Raw genomic sequence first — 16,137 nt, 5'->3', positions numbered from 1 at the left:
ACAGTTTGGATGGACAAGAGAGACTGATTGACTAAGGATAAGGATAGGTGGCTGGTCTAAGGAGCTGGACTAGGATAAAGTTGAATGACTAGGATGAGGCAGAAGGACTAGGACTAATGAGAAGCAGCAGAACCAAGGAAGGGACTAGACTGATGGAGAATGTCTAGGACAAAGAAAAAGAACTCGGGCAAAGAGGCAGGGAAGGACGGGGAATAAAGAAAAGAAATAGGATGATGGAGACATACAAGGCCTGGGAAGAATGTGCAGCATAAGCAGAAGATGTTGGAGGAAGGAGAAGGACAAACACAAAGGATAAGGACTGGTACAACGGAGAAGGACTAGTACAAAGCAGAAAGATGGGGACTAAGGAAAATGACTGGGATGAATGAGAAAGACTTGCACAAAGGTGAAGGAGGAGAACTAATACAAAGGAGAAGGACTGGGACACATAAGGAGAAGTACTTGGATAAAGAAGGACGAGGACTGAGACAAAGAAGGAGAAGGAGAAAGACTAGGAGGAAGGGATAGGATTGGGATGAAGGGGAAGAAGGATATAGCTTGCAATGTAGGAGAACAAGTGGGATGAGGAGAATGGCTGGAAGAAGGTGAAGGAGAAGGAATGGCAACAATAGTGAGGTTGAGAATGATTCTCGAGAAGGAGGACTGGGATAAATTAGAGGAGCTGTAATGACGGAGATGCAAAAGGACTGGGACAAAGGAGAAGAAGCAGGAAATCGGGATCAAGCAGATGGAGAAGGGATGAAATAAACAGAAGCACTGAGATGAAGGAGAAGGACTATGACTAAGGAAAAGGACTGCACAGACAGAAGAAGGAGTGCTATGAAGATGAAGCAGAAGGTTTGGGATGAAGGAGATAGACTGGGACAAAGGCAAGGGTCGGGTGAGAAGGAGAAAGACTGGGACACATGAGAAGCATGGGGATGAAGTAGCATGACTGGGATGAAAGAGAAACATAAGGTCTGGAATGAAAGATAGGCATGGGGATGGATAATAGTTAAAATGAAGTGGAATGGTTGGTACAAGGGAAAAGGGCTGGCACCAAAGAGAAGAACATGAAAGACTGGTATGAATTAAAAGAAGGACTGGGATGAAGGACACGGGGAAGGAATGGGACACAGGAGAAAGAGAACTACTGGAACTAAGGAGAGTGATGGGTATGTAATTAAAGGGCTAGGCAAGGATTAAGGAGAAGAGGTTGGGGCTAGATCTATAATGAAGGAAAAGGTCTATGATGAAGCCAAAGGAGTACACAGAATGCTGAAGAATTAAGGAGAAGGGCTGGGACAATGGGTAAAAGGAAGTACTTGGACAAACGAGAAGGTCCAGAATGAAGGAGAAAAAGGACTGGGATGAAGGAGCACAAGAAGCGGGTGGACTAGGACAAAGTCAAAGGTCTGGTGAGAAGGAGAAACACTGGGACGCAGACGAAGGATGGGGATGAAGTAGCAGGACTGGAATGAAAGAGAAGCATAAGGACTGAAATGAAGGAAAGGGACAGGGAAGAAGGAAAATAATTTTGATTAAGGGGAAGGGTTGCAACAAAGGAGAAGGGCTGGCCCCAAAGAGAAGAACAACAAAGACTGGTATGAATTAAAAGAGGGCCTGGTATGAAGGATGTGGGGAAGGCCTTGGACAATGTAGAAAGAGAAAGACTGGGACAAAGTAGAGAGACTAGGATGTAATTGAAGGGCTAGGACTAAGATTAAGTAGAAGGGCTGTCCGTCCAGAAAAGTAGACACCCCTCAATGATGGAGGGAATGTATTCTGTTGGCCGAAGACCAATCGCCTCATGTGTTTAGTATTAGAAATACATAGCCATAAGCTTGATTAAAGTGTGGCCATTTTGAAGTGACTGCAAATCGCCATTTTCTTTTCTAACGTTCGCCTCTTGCTTTCTGTTAAAACTGCTTTGCTGAAAACTTATTCTGCTCTACAATACATTATTGTTCATGCATAGAGCAAGGCTGCGAGAGATTTGTTGAAACATAACGCAGCAAGCCGGACAGAAATGCCCAGTCTCCTCCCACACAAGTCATTGGAAGTAAGCAGCAGGCATTTAATCAGTACACAGGTGCCAGCTAGTCTTGCTAATACAGTAGAAATGTTAGAAACAAACATTTAATGGCTTCAATTAGGCTCTCCTTTACGGCCCCCCTTCCCTGAGCCCTGTAGAGCCCTGGGGAGCGAGTTGACCCCCAGTACACAAATAGAAACTAGGAGACAGTGAGGCCTGGAATGTGTCTCTCCCCTGCACGCAGTTTGCTTGCAGAGAACAGAAACAGTGTGTTCTTATAACAAAGAATTGTGTCTGCAGGCTCATAAAATTGCAAACTGTTGCTAAATAAATGTCTGAAGGTGTCATACTCGTCACAATTGTCAATCATCGAACCCAGTTCAAAGAAAATACATTATGGGTGGTATTGAATGTGTCACCACTGATTGTAAGATGCTTGCTTTGTATTTATGTAACTGTTGTACGATTCTCTCTCGCTTGCGTCCCCACGGGGTCTGGAAACACACGTCGTGGGGCGTGGGACCCAGTTGGCCAAGTGAGACTATTTGCTTTGCAATAAACCCTAGCTTTTGGGAATACAACCTCGATTGTGTCGTATCAATTTGTGTGTGGTGATTGTGCCTTGTTTCCATACGCGAGAGTCCCCTAGGGGCCCCTTCAAGATGGCGCCCGAATAGGGACCCTCCCCACTTGTTCCATCGTGTACGTTGTAAAATAAGGAAGGCGGAGAGAACGGCGAGGACGGGACGATCGAGTCGGGATCAAGAGGTGTTCGGGGTGCCCCTGTAAAAGGCATGAGAGACTCCTTTGAAGATCTGCACACAACTGATCCCTGATCTACGTGCCCGGCCAGAGAACAAGGAGGCGAGGGGCCCAAAACGAGGCAGAGTGAGCCAAGATACGCAGACACAACGTTATTGGTTGCATCAGAATACGGACAAATCGCGTCTTTAGAGACGATTTGATTGATCAGGTGAGTCATGCTCTGATTCGAAGTAACCCTGATATTGGTTGAGAGTTGCTTTTACAAAATCAAACACCCACTGTAAGGTTGATTAGCCAAAGGTAAGGTTAAAACATGCCTGGGGTATTGTCCACCTTAGCGGGATTTTTCCGCTGTGGTAGACAATCTTTGGAAACTGGCCAGTTCGCACCACCCGAGGGATCGCTGGCGTATGAGATGTATGTGAAGTATGGTGTAGGAGCGATAATTTTTTGTGAGAAATTGGCATAGGCAAACCAGAAAAGAGGAAGATTTGCAATGGTCGAATCACAGGAGTTTTGAGATTATGAGGATAGATTACTTGGCAAAGGTGTTGATGACAAAGAAAACACGTCCTGCAGCATTTTATATCCTTAGGGACTGGAGAAGGGAAGCTATGCTTCGTTGGAAAAGTAGAGAGAAGAGCGTGCGCAGGCATAAGTCAAAAGCAAAAAGAGTGAAAGAAAAGCAGGAGGAGGAGTGGAATGATAGTTTGAGAAAATCAAATAGACGTGGTCAATTGAGTATAGATAAAATATACCCACAACAAGAGTTGCATTCATCAGATGAATTAATAAATAAAATATTAACTGACACAAAGCAAGGCCCAAGGAGAGAGACTAAAAAGACCACGCCAGTGACTATTGTTCAGCCCCCTCCAGTTGCTCAGCCCCTCCCTACTGATCAAACCCCAGCGCACCCACAGATCCTACAATCAGCGCCTCCGTTCCCGTCGTCCCATCCGCACTTCTCTCCCAAGAGATTCTTTCTGTCCCATCCGCCCCTCCAATAATTGAACTTGAGCTCATTGAAACGAGAGAGGGGACCACGCTAGAGTGACCCGTAGTGCGATCAGCAAGGAGAGAAAACGAGAATTGCAAGAACAGGCAGAGCTGTATATAAAAGGGAATGATGAAACGTCAACGCTAGATTTTATGTATGATTTCAGGAGGAGCAATGAAAGACAGGTATTGTTGGAATCCATGGGAGAATATTTAACGGAGAGATGGAAACAGTTAATTGGGAGGCTACCGCCGCAACAGTTGTTGGATTTGAATGCATTAGCACGTTGTAGAGATAGAGATGAAGAAATAATGGAGCATGTAGACAGACTTTTTGAATTTAAGAATGAACTTGATGATGAATATGCTGAAATGTTTGCCACGCCGGGGAAGAGGAATAAAGATATTAGGAGAGTTAGGAGGGAAGCGGCGATACCATGAGCCTAATTCACAGTAGCTTTTTCTAATAGCATACCCCCATTGGAAAACGTTCTGTGAATTAGGCCCCATATGTACAGCGGTGATTTCTGCCGTCGCCAAGGCAAACGGGTGATAAACTGAAAGTATCTATACGAGAGGCGTTAAAATGCATTTCAGATCCTAGTATTCCCACAATGGAAATACATGAAATATTTGATGAATACCCCTTGCCAATGAAAATAGAAGCATTACGAACAATGGTTGAGGTGCTTCTTCAGCAAGTAGCGGGACACAATAGAGGGAGAGGAAACGCACAAGGTAGAAGTAATTCGAACATGCATGAAGTGCCTCTGGGATTAAATCAGTGTGCATACTGCAGAGAGGAAGGTCACTGGCGAGCGCAATGTCCACATTTACAAAATAGAAATGGGTACGGTCACAGAAGACAGCACAGAGGGCACCCAATAGCAAATGAACTAAATAGAAGCCACATGCAGCAGCACCAAAATAGTCAAGGAAATGGTTACCAGAATCAGAACCAAGATCACAATCAGTCTGCTTTTAGCCAAAATCAGAGCCAACAGAACACGCAAAGTGGAAATAGAGGAAGGGGCGGGAAATATTTTCATACCCAACCAAATACGTACTATAGTAATAGTAGTGATTACGCATCGGATGATGTGTTCTTTCCTCAATAGGACAGCCCAAGATAGGGGTCGGAACAAGTGTCTATTCCCGTGAATCAAAAAGGACCCTACGTAGCAATGAAAGTCGGGAATAGGGAGCACAGCTTTCTCGTAGATACAGGCACGCAAAAGTGCTTGATAGGCCATCACCTGGTTCTGGAAATACCACTGTCAGGGCATATAAATATTTCAGTAGGGTTTGCAGGTACCCAGTGATCAATCCAGTGTCCCAACCAGTAGCAGTGACATTAGGTCCATTCACTGAATATTGTCCATTTCTCTTAACAGAAAATTGTGGGGAAAACCTTTTGGGTTTAAACCTATTGAAAAAACTGAGTGCAGTTGTCCATTGTACTCCTGATGGAGTGTTTTTGACAATTTCGCCACAAAATGTACCAGTATCGTAATTTTTGTCCAAACGCTTGCCAGGAGAATTGAGTAAAGTGCCAACTTGTATATGGACGATGAATGACAATGATGTGGGATGCTTGAAAGTAGAACCAGTAAAAATTGTTTTAAAAGAAGGACTAACGTTACCACGTATTCCACAGTACAAAATTTCAGCAGAAGGAGAGAAAGGATTGAAAAGTATTGTTTCTGATTTGGTAAAATTTGGGGTGATTGAAGGCAGTACATGTAACAGCCCCATTCTTTTGGTGTATAATAAAGGAGGTAATGAGGTACTGTATCGTTTCATAATTGATCTGCGTGCATTAAACAAAGTAGTAGATCCTCAATTCCCATTGGTTTCAGACGTCACCACAATTTTGACAATGATTCCTGCCTCGGCAGAGTACTTTAGTGTTATTGGGGGTCATTCCGAGTAGGGCGCTAAGGGTTAACGGTCACCGGTAATGAGACCGGTGCCGTTAAACCCTTACCGCCCTATTCCGAGTTCCCTTTGAGGGTTGGTACTTAACGCCTGCTTTTTGGAGGCGTTAAAAAACCAACCCGCAAAGGGACCTAGGAGCTAATTACGGCACCGTAATTTACGGTGCCGTAATTAGCGCCTTCCCCATTCCCATTGAGCCCTATGGGCCAAAAATGGGAATGGGGAAGGGCCCAAGGTGAATGGGGAATTACCGCCCCCGCCAACCTTGGAATGGGGCGGTAATTACGCCATTCACCATGGCGGAGTCGGAAAGATAACAGCGTCAACCAAGGCGCTAATAGCGCCTTGGTTAACGCCAGGGTCGGAATGAGGCCCATTGACTTGAAAAATGCCTTCTTTAGCATTCCAGTACACAAGCAAAGCAGATATCTGTTTGCCTTCACATTAGGAGGGCGATCATTTACATTCACACGCATTCCACAGGGCTACACAGAGAGTCCGAGTATTTACAGCAGAGCATTGAAAGAACAGCTAGATATGCTAGAATTACCAACAGGTTGTGCATTGCTACAGTATATAGATGACTTTCTAATTGCTGCTGATACAGAGGAGAGTTGTAAAAAAGGTACTGTTTTATTATTGACACATTTAGCAGCGCATGGCCATAAAGCAAGCTTAAAGAAATTCCAATATTGTCGAAAGGAGGTGGCTTATTTGGGTTACCTACTTTCGAGAGAGGGGAGAAGACTGACGCCAGAACGAATAGAGAGTATTTCTGGTATGCCTATTCCAAAAACACAAAAAAGAGTCAGAGCTATAATAGGCATGGCTTCCTATTGCCGGCAGTGGATTGTGAACTTTGCATTGATTGTGAAGTCAATGGTGGCATTAACAAATAAGGATGCTGTGATGCCTTTGCAGTGGAATGAAGAATGTCAGAGAGCATTTGATCTGCTCAAAACTGCATTGTGTTCTGCTCCAGTTTTGGGCACACCAAATTATGAGAAGATTTTCAGATTGTTTGTACACAAGAGTGAAGGCTGTGCGTTGGCTGTTTTGACATAAGAACAAGGTGGAAGAAATAGGCCATGCAGCTATTTTTCTTCCGCGCTGGACCCTGTAGCCCGGCACTACCACATTGTTTGCGAGCTGTTGCAGCGGCTGCTGCATCAGTGAAACAAAACGAAGGAATTGTTTTGGGGCACACCTTGATTTTGATGGTGCCACATGCCATAGGCGTTCTATTGAATAGAACGCAGACGCAACGCCTCACCTCTGCTAGATTGACTAGATACGGAATTGTCCTCTTCGCGCCACACATCCAAATTATGAGGTCAAGCGCTTTGAATCCTGAAGAATTAGTGCCACTACACACGGAAGAACTGGGTGAGAATGAATCACCTCCCCATGATTGTTAAAGGTTACTGAGGAAGAAAGGAAAGGAAGAATTGATTTAACAGATACCCCACAAAAAGAGCCAGATGGAGAACTGTTTTGTGACGGCTCCTGTTTTAAATTACCTGATGGCACATCAACTGCTGCCTATGCTATCACTACGTTGAAGAGTATTGTAGAAAGTAAAAGAATCCCCTACAACTCTGCACAAGCCGCGGAGATAATAGCTTTAACCAGAGCCTGTGAGATATCTGAATATCCGAGTGTAAATATATATACTGACATCCAATATGCCTTTGGCGTGGTTCATAACTTTGGTCAACTCTGGGCTGAGAGGGGATTCTTGACATCAAATGGGGCTAGGATTCAACATGGCCCTTTGATTGTACGGTTACTGTCTGCACTTACGTGTCCAAAGCGCCTAGCAATAGTGAAATGCGAAGTGCATAAAAAAGTAACATGTAAAGTGGGAGAGGGAAATGCATTTGCAGACAGGATTGTGAAGCAAACTGCCACTGATTTGAATACCAAAATGTTGGCAGTACAGTCTGATGAAGTGCCCTGCATGATAGAAAATGGAATTGCTACTGTCAAAGAAATGCAGGCAGAAGCCACTGCTGACGAGATAGAAGGGTGGGCAGAGGGCTCTGCTGAATTAGATCTAGAAGGTTGCTGGGTAGACAAGAAAAGTAAAAATTGGATGCTACCCAACTCCTATGTAACTGCAATGGTCACGATGCCCCACAGCCCTACTCACATTTGTGCCAAAAAGATAGTACAGCATCTAGCCACATTACGGGAGAACACACACATAAAGAAAAATGCAGAGAGGCTGGTCCAAAATTGTATCACGTGCCTACAACACAATGTGGGGAAGGGAACGGTGACTCCAACAGGCAGTTTCGACCCTCCCTCTATGCCATTTGAGGTAATCCATTTTGATTTCATAGAGATGGAGAGGTGCCAAAACCTACAGTACGTTTTAGTGGTCATATGTGCATTCAGTAAGTGGGTGGAAGCATATCCATTAAAAGACTGCACCGCGATGAGCATTGCAAAAGTAATGTTAAAAGAGTATTTTTCCCGATTTGGTCTGCCCCGTGTCATATGGTCAGATAATGGCCCACATTTGGTGGGCGCAGTGATATTACAGATTTGCACAGGTGTCCAGATCAACAAGAGATTCCATTGTTCTAAACATCCCATGAGTGCCGGTCTTATTGAACGCCACAATGGCATTTTAAAGGCCAAAAATGTGTGCAGGAATCAAGTTGAGTTGGGTAGACGAATTACCGCTAGCATTACTGTGCATGCGCACATCTCTGCAGGCAAGAACTGGGCTCTCCCCATATGAGATAGTGATGGGGAGTCCGGCGAATGATTGGTGTGCACCACAGCCAAAGCGGATAAAGGAGATTGAATATCCTGTGCTCAGCATTTATTGTAATCTGTTAATTCAGAAATTGCGTTTGATTCATCAGCAGGTGCAGGAGGCTCTACCCATCAGATACACTGGTCTGGGGCATCCACTGGAACCGGGAGAATGGGTTCTGATCAAGAATTTTGAGAGAAAAACATCACTTGCACCCAGATGGCGTGGACCCTACCAGATACTTTTAGCAACACAAACGGCAATTCATGTAGACGGAAGGAAAGCGTAAATACATGCAACGCTCGCTAAAAAGGTCCCGTCGCCGTCTGAAAAGCTGCCTGATCGAGACGACCAGAAAGAGACAGCGTTCCCAGAAACAAAAGTAATTGTTGCCAGTTCCTTGCCACAAAATCTGTCTGATCCTGAAATAAAGCCTGGAACGAAGCCTGAAAATATTGCTATGAAAGAGGAAGGGCAAAGAGTGCCTCAACGTTGTCCAGCAGAACCTGCATCATTGCTGGCAGACACAAAACGTGTACCACTTTGGCGCCCACCATCTTTCATTGCGCCGCAGCCTGAAAAGAAATCTGCATCATCACTTTGGCGCCCACCATCATCTGTCATTATGCCGCAAGCTGACTCCGAGCTCGAGTCTGGAAGTGCCCCCGCACTATTCATTGATCACACGATACCAGAAGCAAGGCGGTATAATTTACAGAACTGGAAGAAGGAGTGATCAAATCTTCATTTCTTTTGATCTTTGTTGCCTCTGTTTCCTATTGTGGATCAAGTAGGAACCGGAGGCCTAGAGGAGAGCGGCGTGAGGGTTGTGCAAATCGGACAGCCCAAGAGCGAGGCTCCTCGGTGCTAAAAAAAAATCCATGTGCAGATCACCCCTTAGGGAAAAGAGGGGCTCACATGGTATGAAGACAATTGATACCTGCTCTGGAGTTCTTTGAGCAATGTGCAGATGCACAGAGATCTTGCCCAACGTATAGCAATCCAGTCTGCTAAGAACTGGCAGAACAGACTGTTGACATTTACCAAACTTATTGACATTCAAATGAGTGCAACGATAAGTGATATTCACGACGAACATTTTTGGGGAAGAAGAAAAGCGAGAGAAAAATGCCGAAACCAGCTTTTACCCCCTCCTGCACCACTGCTGATAATGAGTTAACTATAGAGACTGGAAGGTTACAAAAAAGAAATTGCCAAACAAATTGTATGCTGATCTTAACGATAGTCATGTGCGTAATGAGTATATTAGTCCCAATAATGACAGTACTGGTATTATGGTACTTAGAAGAAATACACCCCTTGGAAGTACTCTTGCCTGTTGAAAACATCTCCACTACTGAACGCCCGGTTCATGTGATTACTTACACTCTGTCCCCCATGGAAGAAAGACACAGGGAAGGTTATGGGAATAACACATTACTGCTGATAATGAATATGACTCACTCAATATTGAGAAAGAATAATTGCTGGGTATGTGCCCACTTGCCGCAGCATGGTGTTTAGGGAATTGGTTGGTATGTGCAACCATTGCCATTGAGTTCCTCATGTTATGCATTCTTGAGTGCATTATATCATGGGAAATGGAACGAAAGTGAAACTAGTCAATTAGATAGAAAAATATGAATGAATTTGAAGAGATTATTATGAAACGTGTAGGTTGTTCTATATTTCACAAAGCACAACTGGTCACACCAGTAGTGATGCCACAAGACAGATTATTTGTGCCTTATAAATCATCTGTAATCACGTTTCAAATGAACCCAGAAGGAAATAAAGATACAGTTCCCCCCTCCTATACAGTAAATTACAGTCCACGTTCTGTTCCTTTTTGCTTACAGAAAAAGGGCTCCTATTCAGTAGGGACATTCACTAAATGCATGAATATAGCATTTCTTGATAAAGAGGTAGAGCCAGTTTATGTAGGTGACCCTGTTTATTTTATATGTGGAGAAAAAGCGTATCCCTGGTTACCTAGAAACTGGGGAGGTACTTGGTACTTAGGATATTTGTTCCCGGGGGTATTCCTTTCAAGAACAGCAGATATAGCCAAATTGGCCAGGTCAAGACCACGGCGAAATGAGGAAGGAGGTTTGATTGTGGAAGACATAGCAAAATCATGCATACCATTTTGGGGCCAAGCAATAAACTCCTATAATATAAGACAACTGTCCAGAATATTAGAGTAAACAATAAATGGAACGACAGATATATTATACAATATGACATTGGAGGAAAAAGGAATTAGATTAATGACACTCGAAAATAGGATGGCTCTTGATGTAATCTTGGTTGATCGTGGGGGAGTTTGTAAAATTGTGGGATCAGCGTGTTGCGTATTCGTAAGTGACTCCTCCTCGACGATTTTCGAAGCGATAAGAAAGTTGCACGTTTTAAGCTCTGACCTACACCCCCCTGAAGGAAGTTGGGAATTGAACATAAATTCTTGGTTCTGGGAGGTATTACGCTCTTGGGGATGGAAATTATTTGCGATCCTAGTAGCAGTGCTAGGAATATTCATGACATGTTGTTGTTGTATACACTGCTTACCTATAGCGTGTACTGAAATAAGTGAGGAGTGTGTACAGATGGTAACAAAAAAGAGCACTACTAAATCAGTTACTCAGGAAAATGATGAATTGAAGACAGTGAAAGAGTTCATGTCAATCAATATTGATGACAATGACGAGGAGGAGGAGACTAGTAGTATGCAAGATTCAGAACCAGATACTTGGTTGGAAGAGGATGCAATGTACGGATGAGGCGTTTGGCATACGGCCAAAAGGAGGGTTTGTCAGTCCAGAAAAGTAGACACCCCTCAATGATGGAGGGAATGTATTCTGTTGGCCGAAGACCAATCGCCTCATGTGTTTAGTATTAGAAATACATAGCTATAAGCTTGACTAAAGTGCTGCCATTTTGAAGTGACTGAAAATCACCATTTTCTTTTTTAACGTTTGTCTCTTGCTTTCTGTTAAAACTGCTTTACTGAAAACTTATTTTGCTCCACTAGTACATTATTGTTCATGCATAGAGCAAGGCCGCGAGAGATTTGTTGAAACATAACTCAGCGAGCCAGACAGAAATGCCCGGTATCCTCCCTCACAAGTCCTTGGAAGTAAGCAGCAGGCATTTCATCAGTACACAGGTGCCAGCTAGTCTTGCTAATACAGTAGAAATGTTAGAAACAAACATTTAATGGCTTGAATTATGCTCTCCTTTACGGCCCCCCTTCCCTGAGCCCTGGAGAGCAAGTTGACCCCAGTACACGAATAGAAACTAGGAGATAGCGAGGCCTGGAATGTGTCTCTCCCCTGTATGCAGCTTGCTTGCAGAGAACAGAAGCAGTGTGTTCTTATAACAAAGAATTGTGTCTGCAGGCTCATACAATTGCAAACTGTTGCTAAATAAATGTCTGAAGGTGTCATACTCATCACAATTGTCAATCATCGAACCCAGTTCATAGGAAATACATTATGGGCGGTATTGAATGTGTCACCACTGATTGTAAGATGCTAGCTTTGTATATATGTAACTGTTGTACGATTCTCTCTCTCTTGCGTCCCCCGTGGTCTGGAAACACACGTTGTGGGGCGTGGGACCCAGTTGGCCAACTGAGACTATTTGCTTTGCAATAAACCCTAGCTTTTGGGAATACAACCTCAAGTCTGTCGTATCAGTTCATGTGTGGTGATTGTGCCTTGTTTCCATACGCGAGGGTCCCCTAGGGGCCCCTTCAGGGCAAGGGTGTAGAATTACAATGAATGAAAAGGTCTAGGGTGAAGCTGAAGAGGTATGCAGATGGAGAAGAATGAAAAATGTAGGAGAAGGGCTGGGATAAAGGATACAAAGAAGGACTGGGACAAAGGAGAAGGACTTGCATGAAGGAGAAAAAGGACAGGGATGAAAGAGAAGGGCTGGGAGGAAGTAGATAGTATCAAAGAGAAGGAATGGCACTATAATGAAGGAGATCAACTGGGACGAAGAAGAAATAAAAACAGATGTACTGAGTTGATGGAGAAGGTGAAGGACAGTGATGAAGATGGAGGACTGGGATGAAGAAGATGGATTGGTACAATGGAGAAAATCAGAAGGACTGTGATAAAGGAGATGGAGTTGTAAAACATGGAGAACGCAAATAGAGAAGGGCTGCGATTGGCGGAGAAGGCCAGGGACAAAGGAGAAGGACTGGGGATACAGACAAGGACTTGTTCTAAGGTGAAGGACTGGGACATTCTACAGTGCCTGACAGGGGGATCATAATCAATTCAACTCTCATGGACTTCCCCTCCATCTTGGACTGGGGAAGGCCTGGTTTCCTGATTAATACCCCAATTAAGGAAAAGGTCCATACGTTTCCAGACAAACCTCACCTGTTTCTCACCATAGACTGAAGCCCATATGAATGCCGTAACCCTCTACCTCTTAGGCAAACCCAAGAGAGAAACAACCTCCCACATTGCAAATCACTATTGCCCACCTAGACCATCCTCCAACTGCACCTGCACACCAGAGATACCTTCTGAGGAACCTGGCATTATTCTCCCCAATCAACTACCAATCTCTCAGGCACCCCTCAATCTGTCAAGATCACGCCAGGCAGATCAGAGTGTTGTTTGCTGCGACCTATCCCCTGGGCAGCCACCGTGACCCAGAAGATGTACTAGAAACTTGGTTCTGCCTAGGGAATGCAGAGCCAATCCAGCAGGAGAAAAAACCCCAAATGGGAAATACCTGCACAAACTAAAGACAGGAAGAATCCTTCAACAGCGGGTGGTAGGCAATGGATTCTAGTAGATGAAGGATGGAGCTGTAAACTGGAGAGAAGCTTGTAGCAGGACTTGTCAATCGAGGTACTCCAATGGAAGGGGAACAGAATATAGGAGAGAAGGCAGGGAAACAGGAGGAAGAATGAGGAGGAGACCAGGGGGGATAAGGACAAGGATCAGGAGGAAGGAGATTCAGTAGTTTACTGAAGGAAATAACAGCGTTCTGCAACACTGAGCACAGTTGCAACACGAATCCCATAGGGCAGGAACTGTTCAAATAGCACTAGTGGGGATTCCTAGTTCCAGGCCTGTGACATCACTATGTGTTCGGTCATCTTGGAATGGACAAACGCAACACCGGCATTACCATAGGGACCAATGCAGGACTGCCGGGCAGCAGCGGTGAACAATGACATACCCACCCATCCATTCACCCACTAACCATACCAGCCTATATTCCCAAAAGAAAATCCCGGGGAATCACGTCACTGATGCTCCGACCCCTTCCCTAAGACCCCACCCACACGACCGGACCACGTTATAAAAAAAAAAGGCTGGGAGACATGCTAACATGCAAACAAAAGAAAAAGAGCAGTCTTTTTTTTTTGCGTGTGCGCGCGTGTCACTCTTCACATCAGTGCAGGAGATGCTGCTAACTGGCCACCAGCCTTCAGATCTGTCTCAGATCATTAGTTTCCACCCACACCTTGATGTGAAAGCCACACACGTTGTGTTTGTAGTCAATCACATCGAGGCATGGGCGGATTTCCTTGGATTGCAGGAAACCCTGGAGACTCCACGCTCTTATCCGAAGACCCGAAGAAGAGAGTAAAAACCCGGAGTCTCGGGGGTAAAACCGTAGACTAAGCAGGTATTGCACTAACCTATCCATCTACATCAAACATCTCACTCATCTATCACACCCACTCACTCATCTGCTCACTCACCCATCTATCTACCAATCCACTCATTCGCCCATGCAGTCACCAACTCAATAACGCCATCACCCATCCACTCACAAATTCACCTTATAATCCACCATCACATTTACCCTAGTACTTCAACAAACAAACACTTCCACTTATATGAACAGAAGACTTTTCCGGCTTGCCTAGTCCTGTTTTAAATGCAGCCCTCAGGGGCCTGCTGAGTGGACTATTGATTCATAGATATCTAGCTATGTGTGGTGGATTTCCCATGCAAACACCATCATATGGCTTTTGAATATCTTCAGTAGCATGCTAGTCTTCTCGCATGGGCTACAACATATATTAGCTCCGCCGACTGCTGCGTTACTTTTCCCTGCATGCACATATCCAATATTTTTCATCATTTACCTGTCATACTTGCTCTTACTTATGAGCACTTGCGCCAAGTAGCTAAGTAGCTGTTTCACCTTGCTCTTTCACTGATCTGAATGTACTGGGCCCTCTGAATCTTCCCCTTCCCTTGCCATTACCCCATCACTCCCTCTGCCTTCCTACTTGGTGTTGAACACATCAGCAGTAAATACGTTGATATCTTTGATGAGTCCCCACAGTCCTAATGTGCCACATGCCATTCAGAAGAGCAATGTTTTCAATCCCCATCTGAACCTTAGGTGGACAGTCTGTAGGCAAGGGTGGCGAGCGGGCTTATTCCAAATAAAGGAATTGTACAGAGCAGACCCCCAGCAAATTCCCTTCGACTGACCTTCACCAGGATGGTTTGCATCACAGAGTCTGATCCTCCTTTCTCCGGCACAACTGGTTTCTCCTCACCACAGAGTTCCCCTGTGTCCAAAGCCTGCACAGTAGCATGCATTTGTACCTCCCCTGCGGAGAAAAGCCAAGATGTCATGCCCAAGTAGAGAGCAGAGAGGATGGGAGACAGAAAGGCACTGTTAACAGGAGGCTCACAAATAGTTTATGAAGAGACTGCTAACAATCCAGAATTAAGAAGTAAAATAAGTATATCGAACATTGCACAGCCCATTTTGAAACTCTAACAATATGTTTTATTAGAACACAACTCAGTTGTACTTGTGGGGTCCTGTGAGGACTTAAAAGGCTCTGTGGGCTCTCTGACCTATATGTTCAGTAAAGAGCTCTGTATTGTGTTCACCAGCCCACCGAGCTATGCAGCTTACAAACCAGATCATCATGTAATTAAGGTTACCCCAAGCCACACATCCTAGAAAGCTCCCCCAAATCCCAACACAGCTTTATGCTTGACTTGTTCTTAAGCGTTGTATACTCTATTTCTTGTCTTGAGTGTTATGTGGCACTGTAAGAGCTACCTATAAGCGAAAACTAATGGCACAGGAAGTGAAGACAGTAGATAGATGGGATGTGAGGAGGGTCACGGCCTGTGAATGTTAATTGGTTTTATACCCGCCCATTGACCATGCAAAGCCATGATAGTCCCTTTGACCAATCCCACACTACCCCTCCTCATCCAAAGCACAAACTTCTGGGATCTCCTTGAGCTACTCTGTCCTTTTAAGGAGATGCCAATGTAATTAGTTCAGCATGGGATCTCTGTTGCTGATCATATTACCATACATGATATTGACATGCTTGCTGTGACAAGATGTCGCTTCATGACACTGCCCAGATCTCAGTCTCTCATGCACTGCCACCAAGGTACAGAATCTTCAGAAAGGATCACACCGGACACCGAGGAGGAGGGGTGGCCTCATTGCCAAAGAGCATTTTGAATGTCACTCTATAAACATCCCGAATATTGAGGGATGCAAAAACCTGCTTATTAAAATTATAATCAGTCCTAACTCCTCCCTGATGATAATTATATTATACAAACCACCACAAAATCTACCTCTGTTTGGAGAGAAATTACTTACATCA

The 16,137-nt window shown here is 44.5% G+C and overlaps 1 protein-coding gene across 4 annotated transcripts in view; it reads right to left on the bottom strand.

Moving 5' to 3' along the window:
- The window catches only part of LOC138580215 (alpha-2-macroglobulin-like protein 1), a 1,347,911-nt gene that overhangs the window by 412,069 nt on the left and 919,705 nt on the right, over positions 1 to 16,137 (bottom strand). For all 4 annotated transcript variants that reach the window (XM_069650572.1, XM_069650575.1, XM_069650574.1 and 1 more), the window contains one exon: positions 14,984 to 15,105. In XM_069650572.1, coding sequence (XP_069506673.1) covers positions 14,984 to 15,105 — 122 coding nt within the window. The remainder of the gene's footprint in view (positions 1 to 14,983; positions 15,106 to 16,137) is intronic.

This window comes from Ambystoma mexicanum, chromosome 3p (assembly GCF_040938575.1).
Source record: "Ambystoma mexicanum isolate Mex_15411 chromosome 3p, UKY_AmexF1_1, whole genome shotgun sequence".
Taxonomy (NCBI): domain Eukaryota; kingdom Metazoa; phylum Chordata; class Amphibia; order Caudata; family Ambystomatidae; genus Ambystoma; species Ambystoma mexicanum.
The sequence above is the reverse complement of the archived record's forward strand: the minus strand, read 5'-3'. Positions and strand labels throughout refer to the sequence as shown.